This window comes from Doryrhamphus excisus, linkage group LG11, assembly GCF_037039965.1.
Source record: "Doryrhamphus excisus strain RoL-2023G ecotype Guam linkage group LG11, RoL_Dexc_Guam_v1.1, whole genome shotgun sequence".
Taxonomy (NCBI): Eukaryota; Metazoa; Chordata; class Actinopteri; order Syngnathiformes; family Syngnathidae; genus Doryrhamphus; species Doryrhamphus excisus.
In genome coordinates this window covers 21,058,243-21,085,026 of record NC_136367.1, presented here as the reverse complement: position 1 = coordinate 21,085,026, position 26,784 = coordinate 21,058,243, and the positions used below count along the sequence as shown (strand labels likewise).

General features: G+C 43.2%; 6 protein-coding genes across 8 annotated transcripts; 5 read left to right on the top strand and 1 right to left on the bottom strand.

Moving 5' to 3' along the window:
* Positions 1-867: 867 nt before the first annotated feature.
* LOC131106464 (blue-sensitive opsin-like) lies at positions 868-2,491 on the top strand. Its single transcript, XM_058055590.2, has 5 exons — positions 868-1,336; positions 1,417-1,585; positions 1,655-1,820; positions 1,885-2,124; positions 2,259-2,491. The coding sequence occupies exons 1-5, from the start codon at positions 958-960 to the stop codon at positions 2,361-2,363; spliced, it is 1,059 nt and encodes a 352-aa protein (XP_057911573.2). The 5' UTR covers positions 868-957; the 3' UTR covers positions 2,364-2,491.
* A 151-nt stretch (positions 2,492-2,642) lies between these two features.
* Positions 2,643-6,209, top strand: LOC131106522 (blue-sensitive opsin-like). Its single transcript, XM_058055722.2, has 5 exons — positions 2,643-4,001; positions 4,810-4,978; positions 5,061-5,226; positions 5,301-5,540; positions 5,889-6,209. The coding sequence occupies exons 1-5, from the start codon at positions 3,623-3,625 to the stop codon at positions 5,991-5,993; spliced, it is 1,059 nt and encodes a 352-aa protein (XP_057911705.2). The 5' UTR covers positions 2,643-3,622; the 3' UTR covers positions 5,994-6,209.
* Positions 6,210-6,476: 267 nt separating this feature from the next.
* Positions 6,477-11,339, top strand: gnl3l (G protein nucleolar 3 like). Of its 2 annotated transcripts, XM_058053475.2 has the most exons (16): positions 6,513-6,615; positions 7,096-7,196; positions 7,276-7,319; positions 7,667-7,774; positions 7,852-7,968; positions 8,261-8,344; positions 8,436-8,571; positions 8,682-8,785; positions 8,896-9,040; positions 9,275-9,362; positions 9,839-10,016; positions 10,106-10,248; positions 10,330-10,466; positions 10,733-10,890; positions 10,975-11,149; positions 11,236-11,339. In XM_058053475.2, the coding sequence occupies exons 2-16, from the start codon at positions 7,184-7,186 to the stop codon at positions 11,301-11,303; spliced, it is 1,698 nt and encodes a 565-aa protein (XP_057909458.2). In that variant the 5' UTR covers positions 6,513-6,615; positions 7,096-7,183; the 3' UTR covers positions 11,304-11,339. The 2 variants fall into 2 exon arrangements, with proteins under 2 accessions (XP_078650569.1, XP_057909458.2); XM_078794443.1 differs by lacking the exon at positions 7,096-7,196 and having other exon boundaries at positions 6,477-6,615.
* A 165-nt stretch (positions 11,340-11,504) lies between these two features.
* On the top strand, positions 11,505-18,672 carry tfe3b (transcription factor binding to IGHM enhancer 3b). Of its 2 annotated transcripts, none has more exons than XM_058054215.2 (9): positions 11,505-11,665; positions 13,035-13,259; positions 13,343-13,567; positions 13,975-14,070; positions 15,141-15,252; positions 15,692-15,748; positions 15,833-15,908; positions 15,994-16,141; positions 16,685-18,672. In XM_058054215.2, exons 2-9 carry the CDS (start codon positions 13,068-13,070, stop codon positions 17,147-17,149), a joined length of 1,371 nt encoding a protein of 456 aa, XP_057910198.2. In that variant the 5' UTR covers positions 11,505-11,665; positions 13,035-13,067; the 3' UTR covers positions 17,150-18,672. The 2 variants fall into 2 exon arrangements, with proteins under 2 accessions (XP_057910198.2, XP_078650570.1); XM_078794444.1 differs by having other exon boundaries at positions 11,509-11,708.
* A 229-nt stretch (positions 18,673-18,901) lies between these two features.
* LOC131106798 (uncharacterized) lies at positions 18,902-21,401 on the bottom strand. Its single transcript, XM_058056641.2, has 4 exons — positions 21,269-21,401; positions 20,487-20,654; positions 19,578-19,775; positions 18,902-19,182 (listed from the first exon to the last, which is right to left on the bottom strand). Exons 2-4 carry the CDS (start codon positions 20,611-20,613, stop codon positions 18,902-18,904), a joined length of 606 nt encoding a protein of 201 aa, XP_057912624.2. The 5' UTR covers positions 20,614-20,654; positions 21,269-21,401.
* Positions 21,402-21,849: 448 nt separating this feature from the next.
* cxxc1b (CXXC finger protein 1b) lies at positions 21,850-26,750 on the top strand. The gene is made up of 14 exons (XM_058053810.2): positions 21,850-21,997; positions 22,314-22,429; positions 22,499-22,599; positions 22,697-22,830; positions 22,939-23,094; positions 23,776-23,922; positions 23,999-24,106; positions 24,187-24,365; positions 25,077-25,284; positions 25,362-25,472; positions 25,547-25,596; positions 25,673-25,769; positions 25,903-26,055; positions 26,149-26,750. Exons 1-14 carry the CDS (start codon positions 21,995-21,997, stop codon positions 26,293-26,295), a joined length of 1,710 nt encoding a protein of 569 aa, XP_057909793.2. The 5' UTR covers positions 21,850-21,994; the 3' UTR covers positions 26,296-26,750.
* The last annotated feature ends 34 nt before the right edge of the window (positions 26,751-26,784 follow it).

The window sequence follows — 26,784 nt, the reverse complement described above, 5'->3', positions numbered from 1 at the left end:
GGCCATGTCAACTGATGCTGAGGTGCATAGTGCAAAGACGTCGTCACGCTTTTGCCATCTGGCAATCTGATGGACGAGCCTGGGTTTGGAGGTTGCCAGGGGAATGGTACATTTTCCACAATTTGGTGGAGGAGGAATTACGGTGTGGGGTTGTTTTTCAGGAATTGGGCTTGGCCCCTTCCAAGTGAAAGAAACATTGAATGCTCCAGGATACCAAAACATTTTGGACAATTCCATGCTCCCAACCTTGTGGGAACAGTTTGGAGCGGACCCCTTCCTCTTCCGACATGACTATGCACCAGTGCACAAAGCAAGGTCCATAAAGACATGGATGACAGAGTCTGGTGTGGATGGACTTGATTGGCCTGCACAGAGTCCTGACCTGAACCCGATGGAACACCTTTGGAATGAATTGGAGCGGAGACTTAGAGCCAGGCCTTCTCCAATGTGACCTCACCAATGTGCTTTTGGAAGAATGGTCAATAAACATACTCCTCAACCTTGTGGACAGCCTTCCAGGAAGAGTTGAAGGGGGTTAGGACGGGATGGCACTTAAGTTCATATGTGAGTCACGGCAGGTGAGCAAATACTTTTGGTCATGTCTTTGTGGGTACAGTTTGAGCAACATATTTAAAGACACAAATTGATGCAATGTGCCCCGTGTGCTCTTGACATTGAGATCACGCCTCCCAAAACTTGAATCCAAGAGCTGTTTAACCTATTTGGCAGCAAAGACAGAACAGGAAACCGCTAAATGAATTACATCGATTAATGCAAACTTAAATCAGTTAGTCAATTAGAGAAGTGATTTATCCATTAATGAGGATAAGTGTTTTTTTTGGTTCCTTATATAAACGCTCCTCCCAACGAGCCAAGGAAGACTGTAGGGACGCTGGCGATGCAGTAGTACATGTGATTGCTTGAGCCATATCATAAACAAGGAACTGGTGAGGCAAAATGAGGGGAAATCGAGGCAACGAGCTGCCAGAAGACTTCTGGATACCCATCCCGCTGGACACAAACAACATCACATCGCTAAGTCCGTTCCTGGTTCCTCAGGACCATCTGGGGAGCGCAGCCACCTTCTACGGCATGGCTGGATTCATGTTCTTTGTGTTTATGGTTGGCACCGCGATCAACGCTCTCACCGTTGCTTGCACCGTCCAATACAAGAAACTCAGGTCCCACCTGAACTACATCCTGGTGAACTTGGCGGTGGCAAACCTACTTGTGTCTTGTGTGGGCTCGTTCACTGCCTTCTGCTCTTTTTCGTCAAGATATTTCATCTTTGGAGCGCTGGCATGCAAGATTGAAGGTTTCCTGGCGACACTTGGCGGTGAGCGATAACCAGCAATGCACCAAACTCAACTGTAACGATATCAACCCTGATTTCAATGCCTCTTTGTTTTGCCCCAGGTATGGTTAGCCTTTGGTCTCTTGCTGTGATTGCCTTTGAACGGTGGCTGGTCATCTGCAAGCCGCTTGGGAACTTTATTTTCAAGCCCGACCACGCCTTGGCATGCTGTCTCTTCACTTGGATCTTTGCGCTAATTGCTTCAGCCCCTCCGTTATTCGGATGGAGTCGGTCGGTATCTGCAATCCCGTACCTTTCTTCTCACCGCACAGACAGAAAAAGATCATTTGTGTTTTCCAGATATATCCCTGAAGGCCTGCAGTGCTCCTGTGGTCCAGACTGGTACACCACAAACAATAAATACAACAATGAGTCCTACGTGATGTTCCTCTTTGGCTTCTGCTTTTCCGTTCCCTTTGCCACCATCGTCTTCTGCTACGCTCAGCTGCTCATCACACTGAAAATGGTGACGTCAATTTGTGTGTTTTCTGTCTGTTTAAGTGTCTCATCAAACGGTTCCTCACTCGCAGGCAGCAAAAGCCCAGGCGGAGTCGGCCTCCACTCAGAAAGCAGAGAGGGAGGTGACCAGGATGGTGGTCCTCATGGTGTTCGGCTTCCTGGTGTGCTGGCTGCCCTACGCCTCCTTTGCTCTTTGGGTTGTCAATAACCGTGGGCAAACCTTTGACCTACGACTGGCCACCATACCTTCCTGCTTTTCAAAGGCCTCCGCAGTCTACAACCCCATCATCTATGTCGTCTTTAACAAACAGGTCTGTTCAATGCCGTGCTAGTCGTCCACTTAGACGGGTGCCATTTTAGTGCCGAAGAAGAAACCCATAGATCCCAAAGTGAGAGCCCGGTGTGGAACTAACACATTCATTTGCTATCCTTCTTCCCATAACAGTTCCGTTCATGCATGATGGGTATGATGGGAATGAGTAGTGGTGAGGAAGAGACATCAACATCAACAACATCAGTGACTGAAGTCTCCAAAGTTGGGCCTGCTTAGACCGTGGACGTCTTCATTTGTATGCCACTAATGAGTTGTGTGAGTCAGTTGTAAATAACTACAAATGCATGTTTTCGCATATTAAAAAAATCAAAAAAATCATTATAATAAAAAAATTCTTTAGCAAATTGCTGAATTGTATACAATGCATTCAAAAACAACACAATAATGGAAACACACAACAAACATTTTTCACATAATAATAATAATAATAAAGCGCATTAATAGATATTACATTCACTCCGCAGTCAGTAGTGGTGGTAAACTACATGCGTAGGCACAGCCGCAATGCATTTGCATTCATTCACATGTATTTTTATAAACTATATTTGTATTTTTTTATGTGTTTATTTTACATACTTTACTCTATTCTATAGTCATGCAAGCCAAAGAGGGTGCGTCCGCAGCGCAGTTGAGCAATTCTTATTTTGCATATTTGCACATTTTGGACTCCCACTGGGTTTCAAACATGCAGCCCTCCTTCCTTTGAGCCCAAATGTGAACCGCTTTAGAAGTATATTTTTGAAGTATTTTATAAAATAACTTACATTTTCAACCCAGAAAACCATTCAATAGAATATTAATATGAATATTTATTAACATTAAATATAATTTTGTAAAAATACAATTTAATTTAATGAAAAAATATTAAACACAGTACATCTCTGTGTGTGGCTGGGTTTTCTCCGGGTTCGCTGGCTTCTTCCCACATTCCCAAAATGCCTGTTAGGTTCATTGGAGACTGTATGAATATGAGTATGGATGGCGGTTTGTCTTTATGTGCCCTGCCATCGCCTGGCCAGCAGTCTGGGGTGTACTCTGCCTCTTACCAAAAGTCAGCTGGGATAGGCTCCAGCATTCCCCGTGAGGGTATGGATGGAGTACCCGGAAAAAACCCACACACGCACGGGGAGAACATGCAAACTCCACATAAAGATACTCGAACCCAGATCTCGCACACGACCTAACTGTGAGGCCAACATGCTAACCACCCCATAGTAATCCAGGAAACTGGTATATCATATGCATAATCGATAAGCGCTACATAACAGAATCTCAAATCAAGCGTAGCGTGTGCGCCCGTCTGGGGGTTTAAACCAAATCTTTAAATCCTTCCCTTGAGCCAATTAAGAGAAGCCTTCAAAGTTCCTACAAATGCAGCTTTAGGTCACAATAAGAGAGAGACACAAGACGACCGACCTGCATTGTCAAACCATAATCATCTTTTTCAGTTATTATTCTAGTCGCCAGACAGAAAAATGAGAAGAAATCACCCCATGGAGCTCCCGGATGACTTTTGGATCCCCGTCCCTTTGGACACGGACAACATGACTCTATTCAGCCCTTTCCTCGTTCCCCAGGATCACCTCGGGACCAAGGCCATCTTTTATTCCATGTCGGCTTTTATGTTCTTCATATTTATCACCGGCACCACCATCAATGTCCTCACTATCGCGTGCACCGCCCAACACAAGAAGCTACGGTCTCACCTCAACTACATTCTGGTCAACTTGGCTGTGGCAAACCTGATCGTCTCCTCCGTAGGCTCCTTCACGTGTTTTTATTGCTTCGCCTTCCGATACATGGTCCTTGGGCCCCTGGGGTGCAAGATTGAGGGATTTACAGCAACTCTTGGGGGTAAGTATACGTGAAAGGATACTGTGGTACTGTGATACTGTGATATGTGTTGTGAATAAGATGCTTAGTTTATTTACGATGGCAATAATCGCATCTCATGTCGACCAAACTAAAGATGTTAGAGTTGAAGTGATACCACGTTGCTAACTTACATCTTAGTACAATTAAAGGATGCTGCAGCAATCATGTGACTGTACTGTACCACGGTATACGATATACCATATAAATAAGACGAATATTCAGGTAAATATGGGCATAAGCATCTTTGAGTGTCTTGAAAAGCGATATACAAAAAGCACGGTGGTCAAGTGGTTAGCATGTAGGCCACAGTCAGGAGGTAGTGAAGACCTGAGTTTGAATCTCTGCTTGGGCATCTCATCTCATGTGGGTTTTTTCGGATACTCCGCTTTCCTCCCACATTCCAAAAAGGGTTCATTGGTGACTCCAAATTGTCCATAGGTATGAATGTGGGTGGGAATGGTTGTTTGTCTATGTGTGCCACCAGTCCAGGGTGTACCCCGCCTCTCCCCCAAAGACAGCTGGGACCCGAGTGAGGATAAGTCACATAAAGGATGTAGGGATGGAGGAAGTCCATTCACATAAAATTACGTCTTTTTTTCCGCTGGAATGCAATTTTTAATTTAATTTAATTTAATTTAATTTAATTTAATTTAATTTAATTTAATTTAATTTAATTTAATTTAATTTAATTTAATTTAATTTAATTTAATTTAATTTAATTTATGTCCACAAAGCGTACATTTACAGAGGAAAGTAATGACTGTTTATGCATTCTGTCTTCTTCCAGGTATGGTCAGCCTCTGGTCTCTGGCAGTGATCGCTTTGGAAAGGTGGCTGGTTGTGTGCAAACCTCTTGGAAACTTTGTTTTTAGACCCAACCATGCTATAGCTTGCTGTGCGGCCACTTGGGTCTTTGCTTTGATGGCTGCAGTTCCTCCACTGCTTGGATGGAGCAGGTACTATAAGATACTGCACGATTTGTGCTGCTTTTGTGATAGTCATGCTATCTTGTTTCATGCCGTGTTTGTGTGCCTTCAGGTACATTCCGGAGGGAATGCAGTGCTCCTGTGGTCCGGATTGGTACACCACCAACAACAAGTTCAACAATGAGTCCTATGTGATGTTCCTCTTCTGCTTCTGCTTCGCAGTGCCATTCACCACTATTGTTTTCTGCTACTCACAGTTGCTTTTTGTGCTGAAATCTGTACGTTTCATGTTACTTGGTGTCATTTCATGATTTCCTGAGTATCAGCAAGTCTGTTCTCTCGCATTAAACAGGCGGCAAAAGCCCAGGCGGAGTCTGTTTCTACCCAAAAAGCAGAGAAGGAGGTGAGCAGGATGGTTGTCGTCATGGTCCTGGGTTTCCTGGTGTGCTGGTTGCCCTATGCCTCCTTTGCTGTTTGGGTTGTAAATAACCGCGGGCAACCTTTTGACTTGAGGCTCGCCACCATCCCGTCCTGCCTCTCCAAAGCGTCCACAGTCTACAACCCAGTTATCTACATCATCCTCAATAAACAGGTTGGAATCTTGCCACATTCAGAATTCTGAACTGTAGCCGATCTGCAAACTTTAATTCTGTTTAACATAAAAAGTAACACTACAAATATGGCCCTTTTTTGCACCTGGCTTTGTTTAAATAATTATTGCACACTTTCTGTAAATCCTATAAACTTCATTTCATTCCCCATCTATCACTGCGTTGGTCTGCTATATGATATATTTAACTGAAATTGCTGATGCCAACAACCAGTGATTTAGAAAAGGAAAGTCTTTATTATCTGGGATGTCCAAACTTGTTCATACCATTGTATATGTATTTATGGCATACAAAAATACTACTTTATCAAGCTCTCTTCTTCCCCTCAGTTCCGCTCTTGTCTCAAGAAGATGATCGGGCTCAGTGGAGGTGATGATGAGGAAACATCAGCAAGTCAGTCAGTCACTGAAGTCTCTAAAGTTGGACCTGCTTAAATTCTTCATGGTAAATGATGATAAAAGAAAAATACAGACTTTTGTTAACACATTCGAGGTGTGTTTTAGAGAAAGACAGAGATTGTTGTAGAAAAGGTGGGGTCTTACTTACATTGCAAGTTTGTTAAAATGTGTGTAAATGAAGGACATGCTGTTAGTAAATACAGCACAAAATTAATATGAAAACAAACGTCTTTTAACAAAATAAATGATTATGTTGGCATGGTGTCTTCTTTCTTTCAATATTAATTTATTTTGGGTTTCTTTTTTTATTGACGATATGAACGCCGTTACAAATAGAGCCTGGCCCTTTAAGAAGAATTGCATTGTGTGAAGTTGAGTCAATCTCTCTCTTTCTCTCTCTCTCTCACTCGCTTTCTCTCTTTGTCGTCTGTCTGCACCGCCTATTGTTTTCTGCGTCCTGATTGGCTGTAGATCATTGTCAATCAAGCACCTTCGCCCGCCCCCGCCCTGTCGCCTACATGTGTCACCGTAGCTTGCCTGCATGCTAGCTTGTAATGGCTCTTCGGTTCCAAAGGGGAGGATGGCAACAGGAGGAGTAGTGCTACGATGTTTTAACAAGGATATAAAACCACTACAATATCACAGGAGTGAAACATCTGTGAGTGACTTTATAATTTATTATGTCAGTCATGTAGGTTGATGATTAAAAATCAGTCGATGTTTGAACGTTTTTGAGAGTGATTCAACAAGAGAGAGATGTTACTGCTTGTCTGTGAAAGTGTATAGCGATGGGTTTTACAGCCTTTAAACATATATTAATTGTATTAAAAAAGATTCACTTATTGCAGGCTATTTTGGGAACTTATCACTGCGATAAACGAGGGGAAATTGTACACTCAAAACATGTGAATTCAACTTAAATTGCGCAAGAAACTGATTAATTATAGATCATAGATCAACATTTGGATAGCATAAGAAAACACATTCAAAGTTATCCAAATAATTCAAAGTTTAGATACTGATCAATAGATTATCATAGCATATAGCAATTAGCAATAGAATGACTGTTTTCTCTTAAGTACAGTAACAGTTGCAACAGAACGTTCGTTCTCCCGCTTACATAACTTTTATTTTGAAGTTATACCGGATGTTACGCACCTCGTATTGCGCATGCTCACGTCATCGACATAGCCAAGCACGTGAAGTCCGTCCGTGTGGAAAGAGCTATGTCTAAATCAAGTACGCAGCTTTTCAAGTTAGACATTGTCTCAAAATCAACACGATTTTAATTGTGTACTCAATATATTGTATTTTACAGAACAAAAACGAGCGAAGCGCCTTGGTTTTCTTGGAAAGTGTAAGGTAAGCGCCCACTGACAAATGTCCGCCTCGGCTAACTTGTGTTGACGCTTGACTCGCATACAGTGGTAAAGAATGATTATTGTTTGTATGCGGCACCATTTTGTGCCATATTAACCTACTATTTTTGGCGAAATCAGCTGGTGTGAATGTCATAGAGCTGTGTGGGATTGTTTATCATTTAGAGGCTGCAAATTACTTATATTTTTAGACATGCCATCAAATATATTCCTGATTTCTCGTGCTAACTAAGCTTGCAAGTATTTTGTATTATGTCTGCACATAACGAGAAACACATTCTACTTATGAAGTCTTCTGGGGAAAAAAATCAAAATGTTTATTCTCCACAGAGTAAAGATGGGAGAAAGGCGGATGCTTCGGGCCAGACAACGAATAAAGAGCAGCAATCTGCACAGCAAACCAAGGACAAAAAGCCAGAAGAAGTCAGGAAGCAACGGGTAATAAATCTGTGAGACTTTTACCTGGTTTAAGGTGACGTGTACAGTAAACTTTGTATTTCTTTTTGCCAAATAAGCTTCAAGCGTTCCAAGAAAGGCAGAAAATCTCCAGAGAACAACAGCTGTTGAAGAGGAGGAATTTACAGAGCTTTCAAAATGACATCCTGCAGAGGCAGAGAGAGTTTGAGCAGAGGGTAAATATCCAGCAGATGTTTGTGCCCTGTGATTGGCTGGCGACCTGTCCATTTTCAAACATTCAAACACTTTAAGTTTTCCCTTGAGGCATTGCGTCTGAACATTTGTTGGGGCACTGCAATGATGTCAGCCTCCCTCTGGGCTCTGTCCATCGATGGCTCCTCTGGCTTCCTCTGGTGGACAGAGGCAGTATTGCAGTGCCATCCATCTATGTCGCTTGTAGTCCAATGAACTCCTACCCACTAATCAACTTCTGCAATTTCTATGGTAACAGTTTATTTGTGTTCACAGGAAACGGCGATGCAGGGTTTGGAAAAACATGTGAACTTTGAAAATGAGAATTCAAGAAAAGCATATTATCGAGAATTTAAAAAGGTCAGCTTTGTTCCACGATGTTGTTTCATTATGTACACCATGATGAGTCCTTTGCACTATGATGGAATTGTTTTTAAACCATATCTTGCAGGTAGTGGAGGCAGCAGATGTGATCCTGGAGGTTTTGGATGCACGCGATCCTCTAGGGTGCAGATGTCCTCAGGTTGAGCAGGCAGTCATTCAAAGTGGAACAAACAAAAAGATTGTGTTGGTGCTCAATAAAATCGGCAAGTTCGACCCGGCACACGGAGCGATGGCATCCAATGTTAAAATGCTTGAAAATTCAAGGTGCTTGACTTAAATGTGTCTGCCTTGAAATGCTTTATGCCGATTCTAGATTTGGTGTCAAAAGAAATCGTGGAGAAGTGGATCAAGTATCTGCGGAATGAGTTTCCCACCGTGGCTTTCAAAGCGTCTACTCAACAACAGTCCAAAAATTTGGTATCTGTCAAACGTTTCCGCATGTTTTTCATTTATTTTATTCCAAGTACTTTGAGCCATTTTCAGGGATGCATTGTTTAATAACGCGTTATTCTTCTCGGCTTTGACAGAAACGCAGTAATGTCCCAGTGACTCAAGCCCCCACAGAGCTTCTCAGCAGCAGCGCTTGTGTTGGAGCAGATTGCTTGATGAAGTTACTCGGTAATTACTGCCGCAACCTGGACATAAAAACGGCCATCACCGTAGGCGTTGTAGGTAAGAACGCAACTGAACACTCACTTCATTTGTACACAACGTGTATTTTGTTTGGATCTGTGGTTACCCATTCTGAAGCTGTACTTAACGTATTCAGTACCAAAGCTGGAGTTGTACATTTTTATAAACCCCAGTACCTGATCCCAACAAAGTATTTCTACATCTTTTACTTTTTTTTTGTGTGAGAGGCATAAAGTGGTGATAATGCTGTGTACTTTTTTTTCTTTTTACCAGGGTTTCCTAATGTGGGAAAGAGCAGTTTGATCAACAGTCTAAAACGTGCAAGAGCATGTAGTGTCGGTGCGACTCCCGGTGTCACCAAGTGAGTAAATGTTAGAAATGATGCTGCTAAGCTCTGCCATACTATCATTTGTGTAAATGTGACTGTCAAGATTAGGGATGGGTACCGACAACTCTACTTTTATAGGCACCAAAACAGCCATAAGTGTAGCTTCCCTGTCTTCTACACAAAGCAATTCAGCGACCCCTAGTGGTCGTGGTAGTGTATAACATGACAACATTATTTTTACTCCATTCTCTTTTGCTCATTTGTTTTCAACTGATTTGTCCCCTGTGGACACGGAGTTATCAGTTCAAATGTCAAAGGCACCCATCCCTAGTCTAGATAGACTCCATTGTTGAACTTGTTGTAATATTCATTCTCATTCAAACTCGTTCTGTGGACAGCTCATCTAATTATTCATACTCGGGTCACGTTTTGAGTTCAATTTTTGTTTTTTAAATGGGTATCTTATGACTGTTGATAACCAAGCTCCCCTATTCTCTGCAACATTTGAGGTGCCTTCAAGAGGTGCATTTGGACAAACACATTAAGCTGCTTGATTGTCCTGGAATTGTCATGGCAACGTCAACAACCGACGCAGCTATGATTCTACGTAATTGTGTAAAAATTGAGCAGCTTGTTGATCCACTTCCTCCAGTTGAAGCCATCTTGCGACGCTGCAACAAGGCACAGGTATGTTGCTGTCTCGTCAGACTGTCAGTTCAGTGAGCGAGTGTTCAAGCGACGACACTAGCGTGACACCGCTTTTCATGGATGCACAGATCGTTGAACACTACGGCGTCCCCGACTTTAATACAGCTCCAGAGTTCTTGGCATTGCTGGCACGACGTCAGGGCAAGCTGAGAAAGGGAGGGCTGCCTGACACTGACAAAGCAGCGAAGAGCGTGTTAATGGACTGGACGGGGTGCGTAAAATGTTTGATTTTCAAGCCTTTACAGAGCTATATTCCATTACGGTGTTAATCCCGGTGTGTAACGCTATTCAGGGGAAGGATCAGTTACTTCACACACCCCCCTGAGACACACACTCTTCCTACGCACGTCAGCGCCGAGATTGTGACGGAGATGGGTAAAGCTTTTGACTGGGATGAACTTGAAAAAGGCAATCAGGAGGTTCTCGCAGGTAAGGGTCACTCATGCTGTTATGTACTGCATGTTTTCAACTCCACTTTTGCGGCTACACATTCTTTTAGATGCCGGAGCATCTTATGGACATGTCCTTCAGTTCCTAAGAGCCATAGGTTCTTTAATGATAAATAATGGCATGTGTTGCAGGATGCAAACAGAGTGATGAAAAGACGATCTTTTGTGAATAGTTAGTTTATTATTAAATGAAGAATCACCAGTGACACTTTATTGTAGATGTGATATGCTTTCATTGTGTTCCAGATTCATCTTGTGCTGATATTCCAATGGCATTTTGCATTGAGACCACTGGAATGACGTATGGCGACCAGACTCAAGCGCCCTCTTACCAGGAAATGGAAGGTGAGGAGCCCGAATTGAAAGACGAAGCTGAATCTATGGAGGATGGTCAGGATCCTGAGGTATGGCAAAAACGACCGACTTATCCAATTATATCTCGGTGGAGTGTTTCTTGAACTTTGTCACGGTCTGTCCCGCCATCATAGTTTGGACCAATGACAGTGGCAATCAAATCTCAGAAGTCAAAGAGTGATTTGCGGGAAAGTGATCCTGCGCCCAAGGCTCCAGATTTGAAGGATATCGTGAAGGTGGATCCATTACAGCAAGGCCAGGCCCTGGTTGCTGCCAACAAGAAGAGGAAGAAGCAACAAAAAAGAGCTGGTTTGTATCTCAACTTCCAAGTGTAAATGCTTATGCTACTCTGTTTCATTTTGCTTTAATGTTTTTTTTGTTTCTTTCTTCTGCAGACAAACTTGCTACCAAACTCTCAGACACTTTGACATCTGCAATGGATTTTTCATTTTGTGATAGTTGATTAAAGAAATAATTAAAGATTGTCTTTATATATGGATACTTTTTGGTTGTTACAACATGATAAAAGTGGTGTGCTTTTTGTTTTGCTTAATGGCATTTACAATGGAACAGAAACGTGTTAGACAGGACTACGTTGTATGATTTAGCAAATTACATAACTGCCTCCATTAAGTCAACAACTTCCGGGTTAAAGTGGGAGGGAGGGGGGATGACCTCAGCGCGTTGGCCCGAGGTAAACAAGCTGGTCGGGGCGGCCATGGCTAAGGGCTGCTGCTATTAATGAAACTACTTGGAAATGGCCACAGAAACAGTCAACTTTGTGGCTTCATGGCTTTGATCCCGTCGGACACTGTTTGTGATACAGTACGTTTAAAAGTCCTATCTTTAGCCATGTTGTTTGAACCAGGTTAGCTACATTTAGCTTCTTTGGCAATTATTCATTTAGCTAGTTAGCTAGCTAAGCCACAACTTCCCCTTTTTTACTGACGCTGTGCTTTTTACTCTTAAACACTGATTGTCTCTTTAGTTTTTCAGCTAGTGCGTAGAAGGAAAAAATAAACGTAGCCGCTAGTTATTTGAACCTCGTCGTATACGATATCGATCTTGAGTGTTAAGTTGGAATGTAGTGGGCCTGTCAACACACAGCTGTCAATTTGGCGACGTAACATGCGTGCACACGGAAACGGCTCTGGTTCAATTAGCTATGAATAAAACGCTGTAACAGTCTAAACAATTAAATAGTATTATGGAGTGTGTGTTGCATGACAGCCAATGAACACCCCTTTAGTGTTGAAGTCGCTTTAAATAGTCTCATGATGACAAATACTTAACGTAACCAGCTCGTTGGAATAAGTAGCAACTTGTTGAAGGTCCCATATATTGCACATAATAGAGACTAAATATAGACACTAAAGGGCATAATTATCCCTTATTTGTTACATGCTAGCAACATTGCACCCGAGTTGCCCTGATGTGATCAATCTTATTGATGTGTTAACTGTAGAAGATCCTGCTGCATGCTGATTAATGGTCTTTTGTTGTGTAGGTTAAAAAACAGACAAATGATAGCCTACCTATTGTGCCACCTAAAGAGTGGCAAAATGACCCGGATGATGTAGATGAGGTGAAAATGTCATTTTCTTTTACACATTATTTCTGTGAACAAATGATGGTGACTGAAAGTAGTGTCAGGAGTCTTTTGTGACAGAAGAGCAGTGAAAGTGAAGGGAAAGAAGTAGAAGATGACGGTACGACGAGGCCTGATGTATGATCTGGAGACAACGCTGACGATTATAATTTATTGGGAGTGAAAAGGATGAACAGGATTAGAAATGAGCAGTTCAGAGGAACATCCCAAATGAGACGTCTGGGAGACGAGGTCAGAGATGCTTGGTGAGGCAAGGATGTGACAAGGATGCTCTAGATCAGGGGTGTCCAAACTCTTTACTGAGAAATTAAAGGATGCAAAGGCCACTTTTGGAAATCAAGATATGGTAACAATTTATATATATTTTAAGAAAAAACTGTGACAGGTGGAAAAACTTTCATGAGCCCTGCTGTAGATGGAGCTGCCAGAGAGGAAGAGAAAGGGAACGCCAAAGAGGAAGTTTCTACATGTGGTTAGAGAGGACCACCTGCATGGTTGGACTGAAATGGGACAATCTGAAAGAAAAAAGATGTAACAAAGCAAAGATGAACGTCTCAATGCTGTTCTTCTCCTTTGCTCTTATAGCTCCATATTAGACCGTGATCGCTCTCCTCAGCCATGTCGTCACGCGTGTTGATGCGGCAGCAGCTGATGCGAGAACAAGCTCGGGAGCAGGAGAGGCGAGAAGCCCAGCAGCAGGCCTCCGCCTCTCAGCTCCGGGCCCCGGACTCCACTCCAGCCATCTCTGTCACACTGCATCCAAATACAGCCCGGCCACCTCCAGCGCAGGTGCCTGTGGAGGTGCTAAAAGTAAGAGCGTCCTTCCTGTTTCCCGTCTAAGGTGTATGAAGTATGTGTATGGGGTAAGAGAAGCTGCCGTTGAAATGTTGCAGGTGCAGACCCACTTGGAGAACCCCACCAAGTATCACATCCAGCAGGCGCAGAGGCAGCAGGTGAAGCAGTACCTCTCGACCACGCTGAGTAACAACGCCGTCACTCAGACCCTAGGTGTGTCGCCTGGGCCACAGTGCAGTTCTGCCCCCGAGGTGGCCCCCACTGCCAACAGCGCCCCTAACAGCCCGATGGCGCTACTTAACATCGGCTCCAACAAGGAGGAAGTATGCCCGATTCTTTATTTTTCAGCCGCACTTTTCTGATACAGTAGACGGTACAACGTTGTTGTTGAGAAAGACGTTTGAGGCCAAGCCTTCTGCTCACTTTGTACCTAATTACTTTCTGTTTGTTCGGCGGCGATGCGCCCCCAAGTCCCACTGTGATGTTGCATGCCTTTTGTCATCATATACTTGTTGGCTCGGTGTCACAATATGACGTTAAATACTGCACCCACAGATTGCCAGCCCTCCTCTCGCACGCGCCTGCATCTTTAGACATGAGGCAGAATTATTTTTACCATTCAAAGTGAATCCGTTTTCACCACATACTGTACATTGTGTGTGAACGCTACTTGTGAATACGTAACGCCTGTCACCTGACTTATATTGCGCCGCGTGTGTTTGTTCTCTAGATTGAAGACGTTATTGACGACATCATTAGTCTGGAGTCCAGTTTTAATGATGACATCATTACATTGATTGACTCAGGTCTTCAGTTACCGAGCACGGTAAGACGTTTCCACATTTACGTCTTTCAAAAAGTGTTCTCACCAGGGATGCTCCGATCAGTATCAGCTGATTTCTGTGAAATTGGCAAGATCACCTGCGGCTAGCACTATTGCAGCCTGCAGCCATCCTGTCCTGCAGCGCCCTAACATCTGGAGCAAGGTCGTTCTCCCACAAAACATCAACAATCACATCTGCCATGTGGAACTCAGCTGCCAACACATGCCCAAAAACGATCTTGTGGGGGTAGGACCTTAAAAAGCTTTATAAATACGGCATTAATGGGAGATTTTGAGGCGCTCTGTGTGATCATCAGTGCAGCTAACTTAGCCATGTGGACAACAACCTCCCCTGTGTGTGAGATGGTCAGAAGACTAAGCTAATAACTCTAATTGAATCCATCGGACGAGATGACCACCCTTTCTAATCGGGTGTCGTCGAGTGCTCGCTTTGACTTACGTGGAAGTCCTGCTAGAACTCCACCAATGTACTCTCACATCCTCATCCTCTGTAAGTTTCACCAGTGACCTATGTTCTCTTCAGTCCTGATGATCAGAATTGACAGCTTAAAAGTCTGATCAGAGCATCCCAGGTTTTCACTAATAAATGACATAAGCAGTCATACAGTCTTTGTAGATATATATAGTTTGGTTTCCTTGAATGCACTGTCTCTTTAAAGCCAGGTATTCTAGTTGTAGGAGTAAATATATGCTTTTGGCACTCACTCACCATTTGTCACAAACGTGCTGCCTGGGCGGGGTATGTTATCAGAAGATACGAGGCAGAGAAGTCCGACCAAGTTGTTAGCGCTCACTGAAGACTAGCCTGCAAAGCTGCCACATTTACAGGCGCATAGCACTCGCTACTTCACAGAAAATGAGGATTATGGTGATGTTGGAGGAAAGAAAAAAGAAGCACATCGAGGTAAAGCCAGTTTGTGATCTTTGGAAGGGATACATGCTGGGTGTTTGTTTACGTGTGGATCACATTGAGTTGTAGCACCAGGAATCGGAAGGTCATGCTGTAACACAATGCCTTAGAAGTATTTTTTTAACAATGTTGTTTCCTTTAGCTCCCAGGAAATCTACTGGATGTCTATCACAGCCCTGGAATGGCAGCACCCACTCTCACAGTTAGCAACTCCTGCCCTGCTGATCTTCCCAAAATAAAAACAGAAGTTACTGGTATGGACAAATTTGCTATTTGTTTTAATCCAGTGGTCCCATTTTTTGTGTGTGTTCTGCGTCCTGATTGGTTAAGGAACTGTAGACCATTTCAGTCAAACTCCTCCATGCAAGTTTTCTCCCCGACAAAACATTCTGCACAGGAAGATGCTAACCAAAAGAAAGTTGGAGTTTTGGACATGTCAAAGGAAGGTAGACATTATGCGACTGTAGGGCACCATTATGGAATCATCTTCCTTACATGGGTGTGCCTGGGTACAAGTGTTTTAAATGTATGCCGAGGGGTTTGCAGCCTTAAAACATTTATGATAAAAATCTACTTGATTGCGGCTTATTGTTAGAACCTCACCCCCACACTGAACAAGGGACCACTGTACGTTGAAAAACCTCCAGTCCAACACGTTTGAAGTAGTTTCAGAAGGCATTATTTCCCTATCAGATGCTGACACAAAGGCCCTCCTGAAGGAAAGACAGAAAAAAGACAACCACAACCTGAGTAAGTTGACACTTGTGATTACGAAATGCAGTTCTGTTGTTGAATGCAGTTAACAACAATTCTTTCACTATTTGTCCTGAACAGTTGAGAGGAGGAGAAGATTCAATATTAACGATCGTATAAAGGAGCTCGGTACTCTCATACCAAAGTCCAGTGACCCGTAAGTGTAACGTTTGCTCAGCAGCAGCAGCGGCAGAAAGCCGATGTAATATTCCCGCATCTGCATATTCCTGTGCTGTTCACAGTGAGATGCGCTGGAATAAAGGCACCATTCTGAAGGCCTCTGTGGATTACATCCGGAAGTTACAGAAGGAGCAACTGCGAGCCAAGGACATCGAACTGCGCCAGAAAAAACTGGAGCAGGCGAATCACAGTTTAATGTTGCGTATCCAGGTTGGTATTCAAATGTGTGGATGGATTTGAGGCGGCTCATAGCCTCCTCCGCGATCGAGGTCGTTACATTGAAGCACAAGCGTGTACGGTGTTTCTTTCTGCTGCTCTTTCTATGGGAGGGGCTCTGTCTCACTTCCTGTTTAGTCGTATTTTACAATGCAAAGCACCTGCTTTGCTAAGCAGGGAAGCCCAGACTTCCTCTCAGCAGATCCTGAGGCGTTCCCAGGCCAGTTGAGAAGACGGCCTTTCCAACGTGTCCTGGGTCTTTCCCCAGGGACGTGTCCGCGAGGCCGCCTCATCTGGCTCCTCTGAATGTGGAGGAGTAGCGGTTCTGATCAGTTTCTCCCGGATGACAGTGCTTGTCACCTCCTCCTTATCTGTAAGGGAGAGCCCAGCCACCCTAATTTGGACCTCTTGCACCCGCGATCTTGTAGCTTGGTCGCTTTGGTTGTACAGATAATGTTGCCAGTGCCAAAGGAGCTACAGTGTTTTTGAGACATAAGAGTCAATTAGCACAAATGAATATATTGCGGTTCTCCTCAGGAACTGGAAATCCAGGCACGCGTCCACGGCCTCTCTTCTAGCAGCAGCATCTCCTCTGGTCTGACCTCCAATCCGGCCCTGCTGCAGCAGCCGCAAGCCCCGCAGAACGGCCAGTGCTTACCCCACGCTGCAGAAGCAACGTCCGGGCATAACCTCCTCAGTCTGGGTGCAGCAGCCATCGGACACCCTCTGCCCACCGCCTTCCTGTCACCACCTTCATCAGAGTCCCCTGCTGGAGTCACCATCAGCAGCCCGTTGGACCTGGGCAGCCTGAGCTTCGCCGAGCTGGAAGACACCTCCGCTTCGGCGCTCTACCCTGATGTGGGCTTGGGAGACATTCTTATGGACGACGGGTGCGCCCTCTCCCCGGAGGCGGCGGCTGAACCCCTGTTCTCTCCTTTGTCACCGGGTGCCTCTAAAAGCAGCAGCCGCAGGAGCAGCTTGGATATGGATGAGGACTTATGATGAGTCCTGAGTGCTCGCAGAGACTGAATGTCAGCATGCAGTCTGCCATCACGGTAGGTGAGTCTAGACCAGGCCTGGGCGGATAAGTTACCAAGGGCCCACGTGACAAACAACATCCTGCCAAGGGCCGGCCAGCCGGGCTTAGCAATACAAAATAAGATCAGCAAATTTCATCAACAAAACAAAGCATTCGAAATAGAACATTTTTGAAAGGCAACAACTTTTTAGAGACAACAGAGTGGGACGTGGCCCAGGGACTGTATTTTGCCCAGGTCTGGTCTAGAAAGTTGGCCAGAAACATTTAAAGAAAAAAAAGTCAGATTGAAACTAACCTATATGTTTTTTTTAACTGTTTTTGTTCACTTTGAATGATTATGTGTGTGTTTGTAAATGCAATAGTATAAAATATAATATTGTCCACTAGGGATGCTTACATTTTTATACATTTCAATTAATTAACATTCTCAGATATTTTTTAAAGATTAAGAGTAATATAAATTTTGCTTGAATTTATTATAGGGAATATTTTTGTTTTATCACATGACAATATTGGCGTAAGCAAATGTTGAAGCAGAGATATAGCTGTTATTTTTTGACTGGAATCAGGGTTTGCCTGCTTGTTCTGGCGGGGGCGTCTGGAGCAGGTACAAAAGGGATATTCTGAAAATCAATTGGCACATGGTGAAATATTTTCCCTCCTTTGTATATAAGAATATTTTATTTAGAGCAATTGCACTGCACCTTATGTTATTGCAGTCTATGCATTTAATGAAATATTATATCCGTTTTCCTACAGTGACACACAGTGTAGTGCAACCCCCCACCCCCAACCCACTACCCACCACCCAAATGAGCTGCTGCAGCTAGTTAGCCAAAGCAGGACTTCTTCCGGTGTAGCCACATCAATTCTTACTGTTCTATTTTTCAGTTTCTTCAGCTTATAAGAAATGCAGTTGGGTTTTGCTGTAGTTGATATTTTTGATACCCGAGTAATTTGTTTACTTTTGAGTAGTTCTTTTGTGACTTGTCTCCATTGACCTTGGTGATCACTGGCTGATTTTACCAGTTCATATTTTGTCGTGGAGGTGGAAGTGTGTGTGATCTAAGAATGCATCATGTCCCAAGTAGACCACTATTTTCTACGATGCGGTTCATCTAAGAAGTACCCATAAAAAGGCATTTCATTCATTAAACGTGTCATGCAACTTTTGGGAATGAATGTGTTGATTTTTTCAAGACACTTTAGTACTGTATTTCAGATAAAGTATTTTCAATAATTATATGCTTGAATTTCCCATGGCTGCCAGCAAAAAAACACAAACTGAAACCTTAAAGGCGTATTGATGATTATTTATTAGGAGTTAAATTTGTATTTTTTTCTTGGTGCCACTGGTGTGGATGGTAATTCCCAGATCAGACACCAAACTGTTTTACACAACAAGCACGTCCGACCCTTTCACAAATGTACATGTTTTGTGTCTTCCGCAATAGAGCACATTTGAACAAATAAACCGTTCTTTTCAGATGCGTCTCTAAGTGTGATCATATGCTTGCTGCCAAGTAGGCCTGTCGCTATAACATCAAATTTAGGCCATATAAGCGTATTGATCTACCATCAGTAGTTTTTTCCCAGCTGGGAAAACTGAAAAGGATGGTTGTGTTTTAGGTGTGCAGACAATGTGGCATAATTATTGATTATTGTTATTAATTCACATATCCGTCATAGTGACAGGCCTGCCGCCAAGACTGCTGCTAGTGGTATAACATTTGTGAGATTTCCATGGCCAGGTCCAGGCACTCTGTAGCCTGGAGGCAGAGATCGCAGATACTGCAGTCGCAATGGGAGCAGCACAGATCTTGGCAGCTGCCACAGTATCGGGCGATATCGAGGAGAGGCTGAAGGGTGGTGGACTCGCAGCAGAACAGCGTGGAGAATAGCGACCAAACGCACTGGTTACACCCGCTCACCGTGGCCAGTAAACAGTCCAGAGGGCGGCAGAACAGGCAGGCCAACAGGATGGCGGCGCAGAGGTCTCAGGGAAGGACATCATGACAAATGAGGTGAACATTGGATGTTATGACCAGGTTATGCTGATCCCAGGGCACTGAATCCATCGCAACTGGACTCTTCAGGTTGTCTTAGGAGATGCTTTGCCTCATCAGTTCATGCTCAAAGAGAAAGAGCCGATGATTTGAAAGAGGAGTGAGGGAAACTATCTCTAACAGAGGACTGCGACACCACCTGATTCAATATTCAGCCTCCGAACCAATAAACAAGGCGCAGCCATCTTGGTTTGAGGTGGGTCAATGGTCATCTAGTCTTTGAGCATGAGCTGATGAAAGCTGTCTTCTAAGACAACCTGAACTGTGGATTGGATGCCCTGAGAAGAATAGCATGATGCATGATGAGAAGGTGTGCTGATCTTACCATCTTCATCTAGTGGCTTCATGGTGGAGGTGTTTGTTCTCATCTGCCCTTGACTCTTCTCCGATGTCAACGACTGGCTCACATCTGTGGCACACGGCAACGCACACGGGTGCGCCACAGAACTGGAGTTGTTGATGGGTAGGTCTGAAGCCTGGACTGCTGGGCTTTTGCTGTTCTGCACGTCCACTTCTTGGGTCTCTGAGTAACACAAATGTCTCCAAAAATAACACTGGAAGTATACAAACAATACAAACGATTTTCATTTTCATGGGTCTCAAATTCTATGTTGAAAAAAGAAGTCAGAAACTTTGTTTTGATGGAGTAGTCCCTCGTTTATCACGGCTAATCGGTTCCAGACCTGACCGTGATAAAGTCAATTACCGCAAAGTAGTATTTCTCATTTGTAAATGGAATATTTTCATACTTAAAGCATAGAAAACTGGTTTCTAAACTTCTAAATACAGCTTTTAACATGATTAGAGCCCTCCAGACATGAAATAACACCCCTCCCTATGGTCACCTTTACACTCCATCCATCCATCATTTTCTATGCCGCTTATTCTCATTAGGGTCAGCTTATCCCAGCAGGTACACCCTGGATTGGTCAACATTTATACTCCTATTACCAAATATAGTAAACATAGTAAGAAAAAATAAGACATGAATAAGAATCGTGTGTTGCTATAAATGTGTTCCCTAGGGGAGCTGAGTGGCGGGTGGACAGGAAGTGACAAATATTAGTCACATTACTGACACCTAGTGGCCAGTGCAGAATACTCATTCACAGTGTCAGGTATTCAGTGTCTTATATTTGTATTTTACTTCATTTATGCTTGAAAATGCTTCAATGAAGCAAAAAAAAAATTGAATATATTTTCTAAGAAATATGATAGCGTCACTCACAAATACCTGTTTTACAGGAAGTCAAGCTGTCGGGTGGAATGGAGGTCTCCAAAACCGTTCTTTCTTCCGCCAAGTCCTCACATCCATCATCCATCCCCTCAGGCCTCTCTGCAGCGTTTGGTTTAGCATCCATAACATCCACCACAACAATATTCAACTCAAAATCAACTAAAGCTAAAATATGGGAGAAATATTCATGAATTATTATTAATACTTCATTCAAATGTATCGATTACACGGTAAGATTAACTTCATTTCATTTGATTCAATTGCACAAGGAATAATTTATTCCCTGCCTACTCGGTTCGGATGCACCGGCTTGTGTGTTACGATCTTGTCAAGTCTTGGAAAAAGCAGCAAAGTTAATCTATTATTAAAATCCCTTTTGGAAACATTGATAAGATGAAAGGCTGTGCCAATATGCCAATATGCTGACAGCTGTATGAGAATTGCTATTGATGAATAATACATGCTTTCAGGTGCCTCGCCTTGTGTGAAAGGTTGACATTTTTCTTCTTTTAATTTAAGGACAGAATAACACCAACTTCAACATTTTGAAATATGACTTTGGGGGGGCAGGCGGCCATCAAATGGAGTCAACAGAATCGATCCTTTCTGACTAAAAATATAACACTCCTGTGATTTGCATGCGGAATAAAAGATCCCATTTACTGACTGATTTCAGTTGCATTTTAGACACTGAAAATGTATTTTTGGTACAGTTTCTTATTACAATTATGATATTTAAGCTATAGGTATCCCCTCAAGAAACAAACAACTGTACTCACGTGGAATGCCATCATTTGGTTGATGAAAAAATACCTAAATAAAACCAAGGATATTCCCTTCCTGTGATACACTGTAGCCCTCATTCATCAGAGTTGTAGCATCATGCAGGAACTCATGCTCTCATGCTAGAATGTGTGTGTGTGTGTGTGTGTGTGTGTGTAGTCACACCAGCAAATGGCTGTAATAAATCAGGCTGAGATGGTGCGGGTGAAGATAATTAAATACACACATATTTATGAAACAACAAATGAATAAAAATGCAATTATATGTATTATTTGTTCCACCTTTATCCATGCCAACTTGATGCCATTCTACATCAAGATGAATCAATTTATAATTACCACTTATGATGAATAATATAAGAATAAGATGAGATAAAAAACTATATTTTATAAATATGTATAAGATAAATAAATATATCCCATAATATACAGTACATACAAGGCTACTGTAAACATTGAAACACTGCAGGCAATGTCTTGAAGAGGGCGCCCGAATTTCTAGCTACTTGTTTGCAGCCATAGAAGAAGAAGATTGTCCAATGAGAATTGAGGCTTCTCCGAGTAGAGACGACTCTTGCCGATTGGGATGACGTCATTTTCGTAGGTCAGCTCCGAGCTATTGGCTAGCGCTGGTTAGCGCGCTTAGAGATTCGCTGCCTTTCGCGACATTAACTGTTGTTTTTATTTCTTGTACGTCCCTCAGCTATAGGAAACTCGTTTTAATGGTAAGTGTTGACGTGTGCTTATGTAAGACTTAACTAAATTTGCTGTTTTTCGTTGGCTGATCTAAATATGGCCTAACTTCCGCTAGCAGTGTAATCAGTACCTCGTAAGTGTTGTTTCTCATCCCAGCACGATAAGCTAATGTTTTCGGTGCAGATATTGTGATAAAGTAGCATTAACTTTAACATTAGAATTCTCCTTAACCTTAAATTAACACTGAGGTGTAGCACTTGCATAGCTTAGCGTCTACACGTTGTAAACAAGCCACTCGTCGGTTTTAAGTAACTTAAAATGCAATGGATTCTTTGCATTTCCCAGGAAAGCGAAGCGTCTGACGTCGATCCTGCACCAGGACCAGAATCCGGCGGTATGGACGGGGAGAATGCACCATTGTATTGCATCTGCAGGAAACCACACATCAACTGTTTCATGATGTATGCACACACCGGCCCTGCTGCTTCATTCTTACGGTCTGTAAAATAAATGCTATTTCTTCCTTTCAGCGGCTGTGATAACTGCAATGAATGGTTCCATGGCAACTGCATTAACATCACGGAGAAGATGGCCAAGGCTATCCGGGAGTGGTACTGCATGACATGCAGAGGTGATGTATCAAAACACGTTAGCCTTGCCTCTTGTTTGTAAGAAAATGATGTAAGAAAATACAGCAACAATGACCTATTTCCTTCTCCTCTCCCCAGATGAAAACCCATTCCTAGAAATAAAGTATAGAAAAGAAAAGAAAAACCGCGACAAGGAACCGGACTCTGATAGAACCCAATACAGCACCCCGAGTACTCCAGACTACAAAAGTGAAAGGCGGCGTGGATCAAAAGTGAGTTGTTCAGGCTTGGAGAATCCAAATTAGAAAACAAGGACTCTCTAGTGAACCAATATTAATGAAACTGGTCCTTGCAGTAAATCTGCTCCTTGTGTTCTGCAGGTCAAGCGCTCCGTGCGAATGTGCGGTGAATGTGAGCCCTGCCGAAGGACCGAAGACTGTGCCCAGTGTGACTTCTGCAAAGACATGAAGAAGTTTGGGGGACCCAATAAAATAAGGCAGAAATGCAGATTTCGGCAGTGTGAAGTGCGAGCAAGGGTAGGTGTTTGTCTTGGAAAACCATTCTGATATGTTAGAGTCTGGATTCGTCTCAATCCAGGGGTGTCTAAACGTTTTCCAACGAAGACCACATACTGGAATATGAAATGTGCATAGGCTAATAAATTCTATATATATTTATAGAAAAAATGGCAATGGTATTAGTGTGTATTAGTATCTATACAGTTTCCACATTTGGAATTGAACTGTGCACGTGTGCATGCATTAAAATTTCCCATCACTGTGTACCCTCGTGGGCGCTACAAGCTCTTGCTGAGCTCTTCTAAAATACACTGCTGCCACCTTGTGGCTGTTTTTATATCTTAAAACTGCACCAGACATGATCTTTTCTGTTGTGCAGTTGCATCATCACATCTTTTTGCCACTTTTTTGCGCAAAAAACATTTTCCAAAAAACAATTTTATTAGTGTTTGTTTCTCCTAGTATTATGATTTTAAAAAACCATCTTTCCAACCTTTTTCTACTTTTTCTTGTGAAAGAAATTATAACTTTGTCTCCTGATATTTTGTCTTTATTTTTGTAAAATTCCAGCTGGCTTTTCCATTTTTGCTGTTTTCTCCACTTAATTATATTTTTCCAATGCGCCACAAATGCCATCTAGCATTCCACATTTGGAAACTCTGAACTAACTCTGGGACTTTTTGTTGCTCGGTGTGATAGAAAATGCTCCGCGTAAAAGAAGAGGAGATGTCCTTGCGAGAGAGAAGAGACAACTACCACCACAGACGGAGACGATACTCCGAAGACTACGACAGCGAGCTGGATCTCTACCAGCAGTACCGAGCGGCAGGGATGGACGACAACATGGTAGCAACATTTCATCTTCAAGCGCTACTCATTTTAAGGCGTCGTGTTAGCAACTCCATGCTTGCCTCTTCACCAGGGCTGGGCGACGGACGACGACGACGAGCCGCCTTTCAGTCCTGTCGTGCGAAAGAAGGCTGTGAAGGTGAAACATGTCAAGAGACGAGAAAAGAAGTTTGACAAGAAAGTAAGTACGTTATCTTCTTATGAAACTGTGGTGACATCGAAGATAACATTTGGGGTATAAAAAAAAAATGATGTGTTCAGAAAGAGTCCCGGCGCCACAAGCAAAAGCAGAAGCACAAGGACCGAAACCGACACAGCGAGAGGGGTGACGTGCGGGATCACGGAGGGCGGCATCAGTGTCTCGGGCCGAACTGCGTTGACTCTGCCAGAGCCAACTCCAAATACTGCTCAGAGGAATGTGGCATGAAGTTAGCGGCCAAGTAAGAGATGTCACTTTTCTTTTCGGCTCCTTTAGTGCCGTGCACATGATTAAGCGCGTAAGCGTAAGTAAGTGCGTTTGCACCCCCTAGCGTCCACACAGGTCATTTAACCTGTTTTGGTTGCTTTGCACTTCGAAAAGTTCTGTCAAAAGACAAATATTCTCACACTCATATCACACTTATGCGCTGACTGCTTGTATCCCAGGCGCTTTTATAATATTCTGCTCTCATTTTACAAACGATGTGCATTATTCTACAACGGTCTCTTGTAAAGAGCGCCTGAGGACAAATGGTGCTCTTCACGCTGATCGCACAGCGTCTGTATGTGACTTTAATGTCACTTGTCATGCTACATTTGCCATTTTTCATATACAGCAGAGTATAAAGGGCATTTATAATTCAATGTTCGCCACAGGACTGCAATCTAAGCAAAAGCAAAACATATATATGTAACATATGTGTTGTATTACAAATATGTCTTTTGTTTTATGAGCGATGGTGTACAGGTACACTTAGTGGTGTGAAAATTTTCAAAAAAATCGAAAACATTTTCGACCTGGAATTACTAATAAACCAAAAAGTGAATGAAGGTGTGCAGGGGCTGGAGCTGCAGGGCGGCAGGTCAAATGCCTGGAAGGGTACTCGACCGTAAAGGTTTAGAAAGCGTTGTGTAGTGTCCCATAGGACTCATGTGTGCACGGCTCTCCACAGCCGCATCTACGAGATCCTCCCTCAGCGGATCCAGCAGTGGCAGCAGAGTCCGTGCATTGCGGAGGAGCACGGCAAGAAGCAACTGGAGCGCATTCGCAGGGAGCAGCAGAACGCTCGCTTGCGCCTCACCGAAATGGAGCGCCGCTTCCACGAGCTGGAAGGCATCATCGCCAAGGCCAAGCAGCAGGCGGTGCAGCAGGACGAGGAGGTGATGATTCGCTCTTCCATCGCTGTGTTGTCAGCAGGCTCATGTTTCGTCTTTTGTGTTTCGTCTCCTGTTTTCAGGTGAACGAAGGGGATGGTGATGACACAGACCTTCAGATTTTTTGCGTGTCCTGCAGCCATCCCGTCAATCCAAAAGTGGCACTGAGACATATGGAGAGGTGCTATGCTAAGGTGATGTTTCTTACATTTGGTTACTGCGTCTTTAAGATGAGGCCGCATCATAACGTGTCTTTTTATCTTCGCAGTATGAGAGTCAGACCTCCTTTGGTTCCATGTATCCGACAAGAATTGAAGGGTAGGAAAAACCTAACATCCTGTCAGTTTAGTCATGTCGCTATTTTTTATTGTTTTGTATTTTCCCCCCCACACAGAGCGACCAGACTCTTTTGTGATGTGTACAATCCCCAAAGCAAAACATACTGCAAGAGGCTTCAGGTTTTGTGTCCGGAACATTCCAGAGACCCAAAGGTGACCGCAACCTTTCTGTCATCGTAGGCCTGTCACGATAATAGATACATCCATTAATCCAATGATTAAAATAATTTAGTCCCCGATGAATTGACATGTGAATGTTTCATCCTCCTTTCATTCTGGTGTCCAGGTTCCTGTGGACGAGGTGTGCGGGTGTCCGTTGGTGAAAAATGTCTTTGAGTTGACGGGCGAATACTGCAGGGTGTCCAAACGGAAGTGCAACAAACATTACAACTGGGAAAAGCTCAGGCGGGCTGAAGTGGATTTGGAGCGAGTCAGGGTGGTGGGTATACAGTATTCATAAAGTATTAGATTAAAGGTGTGTACTGTATTGTTCCCGCTATTGTAGTAACTTGTATCATTTCTGCACCCGCAGTGGTACAAGTTGGACGAGCTGTTTGAACAAGAACGGAATGTCAGGGCCGCCATGACCAACAGAGCTGGTCTACTCGCTCTGATGTTGCACCAAACCATTCAACATGATCCCTTGACAACTGACCTGCGTTGTAATAAGGATAGATAGTGGAATCCATCCGAGAAACATGAAACAATGAAAAGTGATTTTCTATTTGAATAATTATAATTTTTTTATCATAATGAACTTGAGGTGGTAACGTGAGTATATATTTTCCTGACTGTGTAGAGAGAGACTAACCAACTTTTTGCTATGAACATTTCCAGTGAGGGCAGCATACTGTGCTTTTAAAAAAAAAAATCCTGTTTATTTCTATATATTTGTTACATTTTGTAAAAAGGCTAAAAAAAAATGCTATATATTTAAAGAGAAAGCTTTTTCTAGTTTTTACTATCAACATTTCAGCCTTTTCTCTGAACAATTTGCTGTATTTTTCGCTTTTCTTTTGGTTTAAATGATTTCTACAATGTGTTGCGAGCCAATAAGTGATGAATCACGGGCTGCAAATGGACCCTGTCCTGCACTTTGGACACCGCTGCTGTAAATAAACTCCTTCAAATGTCTTACTGGGTCATCTGTGTGTCAATTATGTGCCTG